General features: G+C 41.1%; 1 protein-coding gene across 6 annotated transcripts in view; it reads right to left on the minus strand.

The window, feature by feature from the left end:
* The window catches only part of LDHC (lactate dehydrogenase C), a 49,994-nt gene that overhangs the window by 16,285 nt on the left and 19,254 nt on the right, over positions 1–14,455 (minus strand). For 5 of the 6 annotated variants that reach the window (XM_025356715.1, XM_025356711.1, XM_025356714.1 and 2 more), the window contains 2 exons: positions 8,122–8,295; positions 4,358–4,475 (listed from right to left, as the gene is read on the minus strand). In XM_025356715.1, coding sequence (XP_025212500.1) covers positions 4,358–4,475; positions 8,122–8,295 — 292 coding nt within the window. The remainder of the gene's footprint in view (positions 1–4,357; positions 4,476–8,121; positions 8,296–14,455) is intronic. The other variant, XM_025356713.1, reaches the window with a different exon arrangement.

Raw genomic sequence — 14,455 nt, forward strand, 5'->3', positions numbered from 1 at the left:
AAAAAAAAAAAAGAAAAAAAAAAAAAAAAAGAAATATAAAAACAGGGCAAGCGTGGTGGCTTTGGAAGGCCAAGGTGGGTAGATCACCTGAGGTCAGGAGTTTGAGACCAGCCTGGCCAACATGGTGAAACCCCGTCTCTATTAAAAATACAAAAACTAGCCAGGTGTGGTGGTGCGCTCCTGTAGTCCCAGCTACTCGGGAGGCTGAGGCACGAGAATTGCTTGAACCCAGGAGGCAGAGGTTGCAGTTAGCCAAAAGTGTACCACTGCACTCCAGCCTGGGCAACAGAGCAAGACTCTGTCTCAAAAAAAAAAAAAAAAAAAAAAGAGCGAGCGATAAAACATGTGATTAAAAGTGTGTATCAATACCTTTAATAAGACACAAGTGATAGTAAATGACAGAGAGGGAGAAAAGACAGTCTAGTTGGTTAAGAATTACCAAAACATTGTGAGAGATTCTGTTTAACTACTGTATCTTATAGATTCTAGTGGTTGTAGATGTACTAACTTGTCTTTTTCTATTTATAAGATATCGAAGAAATGTTTGTCAAATGAACTCTGAAGAATATATGATACAAAGATAATAATCTGAGGTCATGGAAAGGTACCAAGGGTAAAGGGATATGAGCCCTTTCAAAAAAGCCAGAAGTAACTGGGAAGATAACCTTGAGTTTGAGTTCAGGCAACATAGTTTTCTTTTTTTTTTTTTTTTTTTGAGACGGAGTCTCGCTCTGTCACCCAGGCTGGAGCACAGTGGCCGGATCTCAGCTCACTGCAAGCTCCGCCTCCCGAGTTGACGCCATTCTCCTGCCTCAGCCTCCCGAGTAGCTGGGACTACAGGCGCCCGCCTCCTCGCCCGGCTAGTTTTTTGTATTTTTTAGTAGAGATGGGGTTTCACCGTGTAGGCCAGGATGGTCTCGATCCCCTGACCTCGTGATCCGCTCGTCTCGGCCTCCCAAATGCTGGGATTACAGGCTTGAGCCACCGCGCCCGGCCCAGGCAATATAGTTTTCTAGACATAAAAATTAGTTAAGAAAAATGTGGACTATTAACTATAACAGAACTAGGTTGTCAGCACTGGATTTTATGAAACCATTGATTTGTGCGTTGTATCAGGACTAGCAGGGCTGGGATCAAGTATGCAGACCCTGAGGGCTATGTGACAAGAAGTGCACATAAGAACTGTTGAGAATTTCCTTCTTTTGCAGTTAAAAACAAACAAACAAACAAACAAAAAACATTGAGAACAAAGGCAGCCACTTTCCTGTCTTGGGGAAGTCTGCCCCCATGTCAGCTTCCTCCTTTATAATTGAGTGTGCCCCATGCAGTGACAGGGCCTAGAAGCTACACCTAAGCATTGTAATACTGTTGTTTTGTTTTGTTTTGTTTTTAGACGGAGTCTCCCTCTGTCACCCAGGCTGGAGTGCAGCGGTGTGATCTCAGCCCACAGCAACCTCCACCTCCCGGGTTCAAGTGATGCCTCAGCCTCCCGAATAGCTGGGATTACAGGCGCCTGCCACCAAGCCCAGCTAAAATTTGTATTTTCAATAGAGACAGGGTTTCACCATGTTGCGCCAGGCTGGTCTCAAACTTCTGACCTTATGAAGTGATCTACACACCTCAGCCTCCCAAAGTGCTGGGATTACAGGCATAAGCCAACACACCCGGCCACACTGAAATACCTTCTAAAGAAGATACTGATATGCTATACTGTGTTTTCTTCCTGGTATCCTTTCACCATGCTAGATAAACTTAATGCTAGGTGAAAACCTATTATGTCCTGTGAGTTGGACAGTCTGAATTTCAGACAACAATTAGTGGCTATATACTTTTAATATTGTTGTTGTTTGGGTTTTTGTTTTTGTTTTATTTAAGAGACAAGGTCTCACTCTGTTGCCCAGGTTGAAATGCAGTGGACTATCATTGTTCATTGCAACCTGGCATTCCTGGGCTCAAGTAATCCTCCCATCTCAACCTCCCAGGTAGCTAAGACTACAGGTATGCAACACCACACCTAGTTAATTTTTTAATTTTTTTAATTTTAATTTTAATTTTTTTTTAGAGAGATAGGATCTTTGCTGTCCAGGCTAGCGTGCAGTGGTATGATCATACCTCTGCTAGTTTGAATTGAGCCTAAAACTCCTGAGCTCAAGTGATCTTCCTGCCTCAGGTACCCCAGTAGCTGGGACTACAGGCATACTACCATGCCTGGCTAATTTTTAAAAATTTTTTGTGGAGACATGATCTCACTCTGTTGCCCCAGCTGATCTGAAACTCCTGGCCTCAAACAATCCTCCTACCTCAGCCTCCCAAAGTGTTGGGATTACAGATGTCAGCCACTGCACCCAGCCTTAACTGCTTTTTTAACTGTGGTAAAATTTATCATCTTAACAATTTTTTAAGTATAAAGTTTAGTGGCATTAAGTACATTAACACTGCTGTGCAGTCATTACCACTATCCTCTCTCAAATGTTTTCATCTTCCCAAACTGAAGCTCTGTACTCATACACATTGCCATGTTACTTTTTATAACCAAAAATAAAATAATATAAACTTTTAAAACTAAAAGGCATTTAAGAGAATAAAAACTCACCCATGATCACTTTTTTGTTATATTATGTGACTTTTTAGTCTCTGCCCTAATTCTTACATATTTTTGTTTTATTATTATTTTATTTTACTTGTTTGTTTGTTTGTTTTCTTTGAGACAGAGTCTTGCTCTGTCACCAGCCTGGAGTGCAGTTGTGAGATCTCAGCTCACTGTAACCACTGCCTTCCGGGTTCAAGCGATTCTCCTGCCTCAGCCTCCTAAGTAGCTGGGATTACAGGTGCGCACCACCAGAGCCGGCTAATTTTTTTTTTTTTTTTTTTTGCATTTTAGTAGGGGCAGAGTTTCAACATATTGGCCAGGATGGTCTTGATCTCCTGACCTCATGATCGGCCCACCTCGGTCTCCCAAAATGCTGGGATTACAGGCATGAGCCACTACACCCAGCCTATTATTTTGTTTTATTTATTTATTTATTTTTTTCTGAGACAGAGTCTTGCTTTGTTGCCCAGGCTGGAGTGCAGTGGCACAATCTTGGCTCACTGCAACCTCCGCCTCCTGGGTTCAAGCAATTCTCATGGCTCAGCCTCCCAAGTAGCTGGGATTACAGGCACACACCACCACACCTGGCTAATTTTTGTTATTTATTTATTTTTTTAGTAGAGACGGGTTTCACCATGTTGGCCAGGCTGGTCTCGAACTCCTGACCTCAGGTGATCTGCCCACGTTGGCCTCCCAAAGTGTTGGGATTATAGGCGTGAGTCACCACGCCCAGTCTCTTACACATTTTTGTAGGGTTTTTATCATAAGTATACATATAGTAGACTTGTGGTTTTTGTTAAGTTCAATATTCCAAGCTGTGAACATCCAAAAGTGATTTTTAACTTTTTTTTTGAGATGGAGTTTCACTCTTGTCACCCATGCTGGAGCGCAATGGCGCTGTCTTGGCTCACTGCAACCTCTGCCTCCTGGGTTCCAGCGATTCTCCTGCCTCAGCCTCCCAAGTACCTGGGATTACAGGCACCCATCAACACATCCAGCTAATTTTTGTATTTTTAGATACAGGGTTTTACCATGTTGGTCAGGCTGGTCTCGAACTCCTGACCTCAGGTGATCCACCCGCCTTGGCCTCCCAAAGTGCTGGAATTACAGGTGTGAGCCACCCCCCACCCAGCCAATTTTTAAGTTCTATAACTTCTATTAATATGTAACTTGACTCTTGACTAAAGCATGAAGAATAATCCTGCGTGCTGTTAAGGCTAATACATATGGAGTCAGATGCTTCACTTATAAGAAAACCATATTGATTTCTGACCATCTGCATTAGCTTAATGTTTCATCTAGTCAAATGATGAACATTTAATAAGTTCTTGGCATGGTTCTAGCATTTTACATAAAATAGTACTAACTTATTTACTCTCTATAGTAGCCCTGTAAAGTAGGTTCTATAATTATCCCCATTTTGAAGATGAGTAAACAACTTCTGATATTTTAAGTAATTTCCCAATATCATATCACTAATAAATGATGAAGGTTTCAAACCTGGACAACCTGGCTCCAAAGTCCATTGTCATAATCACTATGCTTTTATTACTCTCAAATATATGAGTTGTGAAATAATAAGTACTTTTTCTTTTTGACAAATGCCCCCAAAAAGAAAGCTATGTATAAGTCTGAATTTAGTGATTTTCAGAAGACTGGAGTTATTTATCTCACAAAAGGCAAAGATCAACTATTTGATTTTTGTCTGTGATACGTATTCTTAAGACTGATTATTAAGGCATTAAGAAACTTAACAGGAACTATTACCTTTGAATAACTTGTTTATGGATATTTTCCCAGTGTTCCTTATCTGAATCTGTTCCTAATTTAGGGTCCAGAGTCTTCAGAGCAACACCAGCAACATTCACCCCACTCCATAAGGGCACTAAAAAATACAGATGTTAAAATAAACTCTTCTTCCCAATATTGCATCAGGAGTTTGAATTCCATGTTATCTTTTTAAGTTAGGTTTGCCACTTGACATGGTTCAGATGTTTGTCCCCTCCAAATGTCATGTTGAAATATAACCCCTAGCATTGGAGGTGGGAAGTGTCTGATCATGGGCGCTGATCCCTCATGAATAGCTTAGCATCATCCCCCGTTGATGAGTGAGTTTTCACTCTGAGTTCATGTGAGATCTGGTTGTTTAAAAGCGTATGGCACCTCCTCTCTCTCTCTTGTTTCCGCCCTCACCATATGACACATCTACTCCTCCTTTGCTTTCTGCCATGATTGCAAGCTTCCTGAGGCCCTCATCAAGAGCATATCTTGGAGTCATGCCTGTACAACCTGCAGAAGCACAAGCTAAATTAAACCTCTTTTCTTTACAAATTACTCAGCCTCAGGTATTTCTTTTTTTTTGTCTTTTTCATCCAGGCTGCAGCGTAGTGGTTTGATCTTGGCTCACTGCAACCTCCACCTCCCAGATTCAAGGGATTCTTCTGTTTCAGCCGCCCAAGCAGGTGGGATTACAGGTGTGTGTCACCACACCCAGCGTTTTTTTGTATTTTTAGTAGAGATGGGTTTTGCTATGTTGGCCAGGCTGGTCTTAACCTCCTGGCCTCAAGTGATCCACATGCCTTGGCCTCCAAAAGTGCTGGGATTACAGGCATGAGCCACGACTCCTTGTCAGGTATTTCTTTTTCTTTCTTTTCTTTTTTTTTTTTTTTTTTTTTTTTGAGACAGAGTCTCACTCTGTCGCCCAGGATAGAATGCAGTGGCACGATCTCGGCTCACTGCAAGCTCCGTCTCCCAGGCTCACGCCATTCTCCAGCCTCAGCCTCCCGAGTAGCTGGGACTACAGGCACCCGCCACCGTGCCCGGCTAACTTTTTGTATTTTTAGTAGAGATGGGGTTTCACCGTGTTAGCCAGGATGGTCTCCATCTCCTGACTTTGTGATCCGCCCACCTCAGCCTCCCAAAGTGCTGGGATAACAGGCGTGAGCCACCGCACCTGGCCCTGGCCAGGTATTTCTTTACCGCAACAAAAAAAGGCCTAAAACACCACCTTACACCATACATAAAAATAGGTTTCAAATGCATAAAAGAGGGAAATGTAAGAAATAAAATTATAAAGTTGTTAGAAAATATGTAGTAGAATTTATTTATAATTGTGTGGTATAGGAGGCATTTTTAAGCAACATACATATTTTTAAGCAATATGCCAAATGCAGTATAAACAAAGAAAAGAACTGATAAAATATAAACAATTAGAGGGAAAAGAATACCAAATTAATACTATACTTCTCAATAGTAAAAAAGAGCCAGGGAGGAATAACTGTCAATCTGGAGTCTCACATCCAACTAACCTGTCATTCCAGAATAAGGTGAGACTAAAACAGTCATATAAACACCACCAATAGGATAGAGTTCAGGAAGAAGTAAATTGAACCCAGGTGAAGAAGTTAGATGGAGAAAATAAAGATAAGCAACACAACTGGCAAACCTGTACTTGAATCGAAACAAGTATTAACTATTAACAATAATTATAACTAGTTTGAGGGATATAAGAACAGTATGGGTACAGAAAAGGAATTAATAATTACATGTATGACAGAAAGAAGATAGTCAACATCATAAAAAAGAGGATGATCAAACTAAAAGCATTCTAAGATCTTTGTATTATCGGGACCCGGCACAGTGGCTCATGCCTGTAATCCCAACACTTTGGGAAGCTGTGGCGGGTGGATCACCTGAGGTCAGGAGTTCGAGAACAGCCTGACCAACATGGTGAAACCCTGTCTCTACTAAAAATACAAAATTAGCTGGGTGTGGTGGCACATGCTTGTAATCCCAGCTGCTCAGGAGGCTGAGGCAGGAGAATTGCTTGAACCCAGGAGGCGAAGGTTGCGGTGAGCTGAGATCGCGTCATTGCACTCCAGCCTGCCCAACAAGAGCAAAACTCTGTCTCAAAAAAAAAAAACAAAAAAAACCCCCAGATCTTTGTATATCCCAAAGGACAGTCAATAAATTTATCATCTGAGATCAAGTATTAATGTTAAAAATTTACAGATAACCATTTACAAGGTAAGTGTATAATCCAAAGTATTAGAGGAAATTAAAGAAAGTAGATCCAATAGAAAGCACAAAAAGAGAAAGGAAACAGAAAAATCATGCTAAATAGAATACTAAATATGTTCAAATTAATACTAATCAGAATATACTGTTTTCTAAAAATAAAGTTATAGAATATTAAATATGAGAAATTAAAATATACCAGAGAAAATTAGTTTTAATGACCTTCAGGAAAAATAACTGTGTTAGGATAATACCACAAGCCAACAGGGTCAAAGTAAGGCTCTGGTTGAAGAAATATTTGTCCAAATCAAATCAAAGTATTTGTTACATTATAGCTCTTAGATTACAAAGAAAAGAGCACTTTAAATGTTTTGAATAAATGAACGAATGTTTGAACAAATGGTCTTTATTCTGAATTGGTTTATTGCCATGATGGAAAGAAGATTTACATACATGACACAATTAAGGAACACTGTAAAAAGTATAAAGTTCTAACCATGTAGCAGAGACTAAGTGTTTAAAAAGAGAGGTTGGTGTGGCCTCAAGAGTTAAAATCACATATTATTTCATTTACATGAAAACTCTGGAATAAATAAATATACAGAGTGAGAAAGTAGATTAGTGGTTGCCTGGGGCTAGGGTAGTGGAAAGAATGTGGATTTCATTTTGGGCTGATGAAAATATTCTGTATTTAGATTGTGGTGATGTTATATTTCTGATTCACCCTGTGAATACATCAGAAACTCAAGAATTCTATATTTTGCTGGTTGAATTTTATGGTATGTGAATTGTATTAGTCAATTCTCACATTGCTATAAAGAAATACCTAAGACTGGGCAACTTACAAAGAAAAGAGATTTAACTGGCTCACAATTCTGCAAGCTGTACAGGAAGCACAATGCTGGCATCTGCTTGGCTTCCTGGGAGGTCTCAGGAAACTTTCAATCACGGAAGAAGGTGAAGGGGAAGCAGGAGTGTCTTATATGGCTACAGCAGGAGAAGGAGGGAGAGAGGGGGGTGGTGCCACATACTTTTAAACAACCAGACCTCACGAGAACTCACTATTGTGAAAACAGTACCAAGTCGGATGGTGTTAAACCATGAGAACCTGCCTCCATGATCCAACCACCTCCCACCAGGCCCCAGCTCCCACACTGGAGATTACAATTCAACATGAGATTTGGGCAGGGACACAGATCCAAACCATATCATGAATTATGTCTTAATAAAGCTGTTTTAAAAAAACACAATAAATAAAAATGTATTACAGATAAGAGAAACACTCATATTGACTTTAAAACAGCTATATGTTTTGTGGACTATTTTATGAAAGATAGCTAAATCAATGATGCAAAAGATTGAAAGTAAAGGAACAGTAAAAGTTACACCAGGAAAGTACCAACAAAATGAAACTTATACAACTATATTAATATCAGGAAAAAAAACTTTAAAGGAAATAAGCATTATTAGAGATAAGAAGGGTAGTCACATAATAATAATAGATTTATACTTACCGCTAGAATCACCATGTTCTCCAATAATCCAACCATGGCAGCTTGTGGAGTGGACACCCAACTTTTCTCCAATTAAGTAACGGAAACGGGCAGAGTCTAAATTGCAACCACTTCCAATTACACGAGTTATAGGCAAGCCACTTATCTTCCAGACTATATATGTCAAAATATCCACTAAGAAGAAAAATTTCATGTTAGAAAAAGATTCAGTGTAACTTAAAACAAATTTTTTTCCTGAACAGATAGATGAATTGTTTTAGAGTCAAATACAGATATACTACAAAGTGAAGCAAATCACCGGCCAGATGTGGGGGCTCATGCCTGTAACCCCGGCACTTTAGGAGGCTTAGGTGGGTGGATCACCTGAGGCCAAGACTTTGAAACCAGCCTGGCCAACATGGTGAAACAGTCTCTACCAAAAAATACAAAAATTAGCCAGACATGGTGGCACACACTCACATTCCCAGCTACTTGTGAGGCTAAGAAGGAACGAGAAAAGCAACCTTGGTAATGTAACAAAATAAGATTCGTCAACACCCCCCCAAAAATCACACTAGTTCAACAGAAATGGATCCAAACCAAGAAGAAATCCCTGGTTTACCTGAAAAATAATTCAGGAGGTTAGCTATTAAGCTCATCAGGGAGGGACCAGAGAAAGGTGAAGCCCAATGCAAGGAAATCCAAAAAATGATACAAGAAGTGAAGGGAGAAATAGTCACCTAAATAAGTAGCTTAAAGAAAAAACAATCAAAAATTCAGGAAACTTTGGACACACTTTTAGATTTGTGAAATGCTCTGGAACGTCTCAGCAATAGAATTGAACAAGTAGAAGAAAGAAATTCAGAGCTCGAATATAAGGTCTTCAAATTAACCCAATCCAACAAAGACAAAGAAAAAGAATAAGAAGGTATGAACAAAGCCTCCAAGACGTCTGGGATTACGATAAACAACCAAACCTAAGAATAATCAGTGTTCCTGAGGAAGAAGACAATTCTAAAAGCTTAGAAAACATATTTGGTATTTGGGGAGATAATCAAGGAAAACCTCCCTGGCCTCGCTAGAGACCTAGACATGCAAATACAAGAAGCACAAAGAACACCTGGGAAATTCATCACAAAAAGATCTTTGCTTAGCACACTGTCATTAGGTTACCCAAAGTTAAGACAAAGGAAAGAATCTTAAGAGCTGTGAGACAGAAAAGTACCAGGTAACCTATAAAGGAAAACCTATCAAATTAACAGCAGATTTCTCAGCAGAAACCCTACAACCTAGAAGGGATTGGGGCCCTATCTTCAGCCTCCTCAAACAAAACAATTATCAGCCAAGAATTTTGTATCCAGTGAAACTAAGAATCATATATGAAGGAAAGATACAGTCATTTTCAGACAAACAAATGCTGAGAGAATTTGCCACTACCAAGCCACCACTATAAGAACTGCTAAATGGAGCTCTAAATCTTGAAACAAATCCTGGAAACACATCAAAACAGAACCTCTTTTTTTTTTTAAATTTATTTCTTTCCTTTTTTTGAGATGAGTCTCACTCTGTCGCCCAGGCTGGAGTGCAGTGGCATGATCTCAGCTTGTGGCAACCTCTGCCTCCCAGGTTCAAACAATTCTCCTGCCTCAGCCTACCGAGTAGCTGGGACTACAGGTGCCCACCACCAAGCCCAGCTAATTTTTGCGTTTTTAGTAGAGACAGGGTTTCACTATGTTGGGCAGGCTGGTCTTGAACTCCTGACCTCAGGTGATCCGCCCACCATGGCCTCCCAAAATGCTGGGATTACAGGCATAAGCCACTGAGCCCGGCCCAGAACTTCCTTAAAGCATAAATCACACAGGACCTATAAAACAAAAACACAAGTTAAAATGCAAAAACAAACAAACAAAAACCCAAAGTACACAGGCAATGAAAAGCACGATGAATACAATGGTATCTCGCATTTCAATACTAACACTGAATGTAAATGGCCTAAATACTCCACTTAAAAGATACAGAACTGCAGAATGGATAAGAACTAACCAACCATCTCCTGTCTTCAGGAGACTCACCTAACATACAAGGACTCACATAAACTTAAAGGGGTGGAAAAAGGCATTTCATGCAAATGGACACCAAAAGCGAGGTGGGGTAGCGATTCTTGTATTAGACAAAACAAACTTTAAAACAACAGTGGTTAAAAGAGACAAAGAGGGACATTATATAATAGTCAAGGGCTCTTCCAACAGGAAAATGTCACAGTCCTAAACATATATGCACCTAACACTGGAGCTCCCAAATTTATAAAACATTTACTAATAAACCTAAGAAACAAGATAGACAGCAACACAATAATAGTAGGGGACTTCAATACTCCTCTGACAGCAATAGACAGGTCATCAAGACAGAAAGTCAACAAAGAAACAGTGGATTTAAACTATACCCTGGAACAAATGTATTTAACAGATATATACAGCACATTTCATCCAACAACCACAGAATACACATTCTATTCAACAGCACATGGAACTTTCTCCAAGATAGACCATATGATAGGCCATAAAACGAGCCTCAATAAATTTAAGAAAATTGAAATTATATCAAGCACTCTCAGACCACAGTGGAATAAAACTGGAAATCAACTCCAAAAGGAACCTTCCAAACTACGCAAATACATGGAAATTAAATAACCTGCTACTGGATAAGCATTGGGTCAAAAATGAAATCAAGATAGAAATTAAAAATTCGGCCGGGCGCGGTGGCTCAAGCCTCTAATCCCAGCACTTTGGGAGGCCGAGATGGGCGGATCACGAGGTCAGGAGATCGAGACCATCCTGGCAAACACAGTGAAACCCCGTCTCTACTAAGAAATACAAAAAATAGCCGGGCGAGATGGCGGGCGCCTGTAGTCCCAGCTACTCGGGAGGCTGAGGCCGGAGAATGGCATGAACCCGGGAGGCGGAGCTTGCAGTGAGCTGAGATCCGGCCACTGCACTCCAGCCTGGGCTACAGAGTGAGACTCCGTCTCAAAAAAAAAAAAAAAAAAAAAAGAAATTAAAAATTCTTCTAACTGAATGACAGTAATGATACCTATCAAAACCACTGGGATACAGCTAAGGTGATGCTAAGAGGAAAGTGTATAGCCCTAAGTGCCTACATCAAAAAGTCTGAAAGACCATAAACAGACAATCTAAGGTCACACCTCAAGGAACTAGAGAAACAAGAACAAACCAAACCCAAACCCAGCAGAAGAAAGGAAATAACCAAGATCAGAGCAGAACTAAATGAAATTGAAACAAAAAAATACAAAAGATAAATGAAACAAAAAGTTGGTTCTTCGAAAAGATAAATAAAATTGATAGACTATTAGCAAGATTAACCAAGAAAAGAAGAGAGCAGGCCGGGTGCAGTGGCTCACACCTGTAATCCCAGCACTTTGGGAGACAAGACGGGTGGATCACCTGAGGTCAGGAGTTACAGACGAGCTTGGCCAACGTGATGAAATCTCATCTCTACTGAAAATAAAAAAATTAGCTGGGCATGGTGGCAGACACCTGTAATCCCAGCTACTCGGGAGGCTGAGGTGGGAGAATCACTTGAACCTGGGAGGCACAGGTTGCACTGAGCCGAAATTGCGCCCTTACACTCCAGCCTGGGTGAAAGAGCAAAACTCCGTTTCAAAAAAAAAAGAAGAGCAAATCCAAATAACCTCATTAAGAAATGAAACAGGAGGGCCGGGCGCGGTGGCTCAAGCCTGTAATCCCAGCACTTTGGGAGGCCGAGACGGGTGGATCACGAGGTCAGGAGATCGAGACCATCCTGGCTAACACGGTGAAACCCCGTCTCTACTAAGAAATACAAAAAAAAACTAGCCGGGCGAGGTGGCGGGCGCCTGTAGTCCCAGCTACTCGGGAGGCTGAGGCTGGAGAATGGCGTGAACCCGGGAGGCGGAGCTTGCAGTGAGCTGAGATCCGGCCACTGCACTCTAGTCTGGGCTACAGAGCCAGACTCCGTCTCAAAAAAAAAAAAAAAAAAAAAAGAAATGAAACAGGAGATATTACAGCTGACACCACTGATCATTCAAGGCTACTATGTACACCTTTGCGCACATAAACTAGAAAACCTAGAAGAGATGGATAAATTCCTGGAAATATACAACCTTCCTGGCTTAAATCAGGAATAATTAGATACCCTGAATAGACCAATAACAAGCAGCGAGAATGAAATGGTAATTAAAAATTACCAACAAAAAGAAGTCCAGGACCAGACAGATTCACAGCAGAATTCTACCAGACACTCAAAGAAGAATTGGTACCAATCCTTTTGACACTATTCCACAAGACAGAGAAAGAAGGAACCTTCCCTAATTCATTCTATCACCAGTATCACCCTAATACCAAAACCAGGGAGGGACACAATCAAAAAAGAAAACTACAGACCGATATCCTTCATGAACATAGATGTTAAAATCCTTAACAAAATACTAGCTAACCGAATCCAACAACATGTCAAAAAGATAATCCACCATGATCAAGTGGGTTTCCTACCAGGGATGCAGGGATGGTTCAACATACACAAGTCAATAAATGTGATATACTACATAAGCAGAATTAAAAACAAAAATCACATGATCATCTCAATAGATGCAGAAAAACCATTCAGCAAAATCCGGCATCCCTTCATGATTAAAACCCTCAGCAAAATCAGCATACAAGGGACATACCTTAATGGAATAAAAGCCATCTATGGGCCGGGCATGGTGGCTCGCACCTGTAATTCCAGCACTTTGGGAGGCCGAGGCGGGTGGATCACCTGAGGTCAGGAGTTCAAGACCAGCCAGGCCAATATGGTGAAACTCTGTCTCTACTAAAAATACAAAAAATAGCTGAGTGTGGTAATGTGCACTTGTGGTCCAGCTACTTGGGAGGCTGAGACAGGAGAATTGCTTGAACCCGGGAGGTAGAGGTTGCAGTGAGCCGAGATCGCACCAGACTCCGTCTCAAAAAAAAAAGCCATATATAGCAAACCCACAGCCAATATAATACTGAATGGGGGAAAAGTTGAAAACATTCCCTCTGAGAACAAGAACAAGACAAGGATACCCACTCTCACCACTCTTCTTCAACATACTACTGGAAGTCCTAGCCAGAGCAATCAGACAAGAGAAAGAAATAAAGGACATCCAAACTGGTAAAGTGGAAGTCAAACTATCCCTGTTTGCTGACGATATGATCATTTACCTTGAAAACCCTAGCTGGGCGCAGTGGCTCATGCCTGTAATCCCAGCACTTTGGGAGATTAAGACAGGCAGATCACCTGAGGTCAGGAGTTTGAGACCAGCCTGGCCAACATGGTGTAACCTCGTCTTTACTAAAACTACAAATACAAAAACTAGCCAGGCGTGGTGGTGTGCACCTGAAATCCCAGCGAAATGGGAGGCTGAACAGGACAATCACTTGAACCTGCAACAGGGAGGTTGCGGTGAGCCAAGGTCATGCCACTGCACTCCAGCCTGGGAGACACAGAAAGACTCCATCTCAAAAACAAAAAACAAAACAAAACAAAACAAACACACACACACACACACAAACACACACAATGATACTGGATTGGCTAAAATTTATTTTATTTTATTTTATTTATTTATTTTTATTTTTATTTTTTGAGACAGAGTTTCACTCTTGTTGCCCAGGCCGGAGTGCAATGGTACCATCTCGACTCACCACAACTTCCACCTCCCAGGTTCAAGTGATTTTCCTGCCTCAGCCTCTTGAGTGGCTGGAATTACAGGCATGCACCACCACACACCTGGCTAATTTTGTATTTTTAATAGAGATGGGGTTTCTATATGTTGGTCAGGCTGGTCTCAAACTCCCGACCTCAAGCGGTCCACCACCTCAGCCTCCCAAAGTGCTGGGATTATAGGCGTAAGCCACCGCACCTGCCTTATTCATTTATTTATTTATTTAGAGACAGAGTCTGGCTCTCGTCACCCAGGCTGGAGTGCACTGGCGTGATCTCGGCTCACTGCAACCTCCACCTCCAGGGTTCCAGTGATTCTCCTGCCTCAGCTTCCCAAGTAGCTGAGATTAAAGGCGGCTGCCACCATGCCCGGCTAATTTTTGTATTTTTAGTAGAGATGGGGTTTCACTATGTTGGCCAGGCTAGTCTTGAACTCCTGACCTCAGGTAATCCACCTGCCTTAGGCTCCCAAAGTGTTGCTGGTATTACAGGTGTGAGCCACCATGCCTGGCCTGGATTGGCTAAAATTTAAAACTTTTTTTTTTTTCTTTTTTGGTTGTTTGTTTCTGTTTGTGTTTGTTTGTTTGTTTGTTTGAGACAAGGTCTCACTCTG

The sequence above is a fragment of the Theropithecus gelada genome, chromosome 14 (genome assembly GCF_003255815.1).
Source record: "Theropithecus gelada isolate Dixy chromosome 14, Tgel_1.0, whole genome shotgun sequence".
Classification (NCBI taxonomy): Eukaryota; Metazoa; Chordata; class Mammalia; order Primates; family Cercopithecidae; genus Theropithecus; species Theropithecus gelada.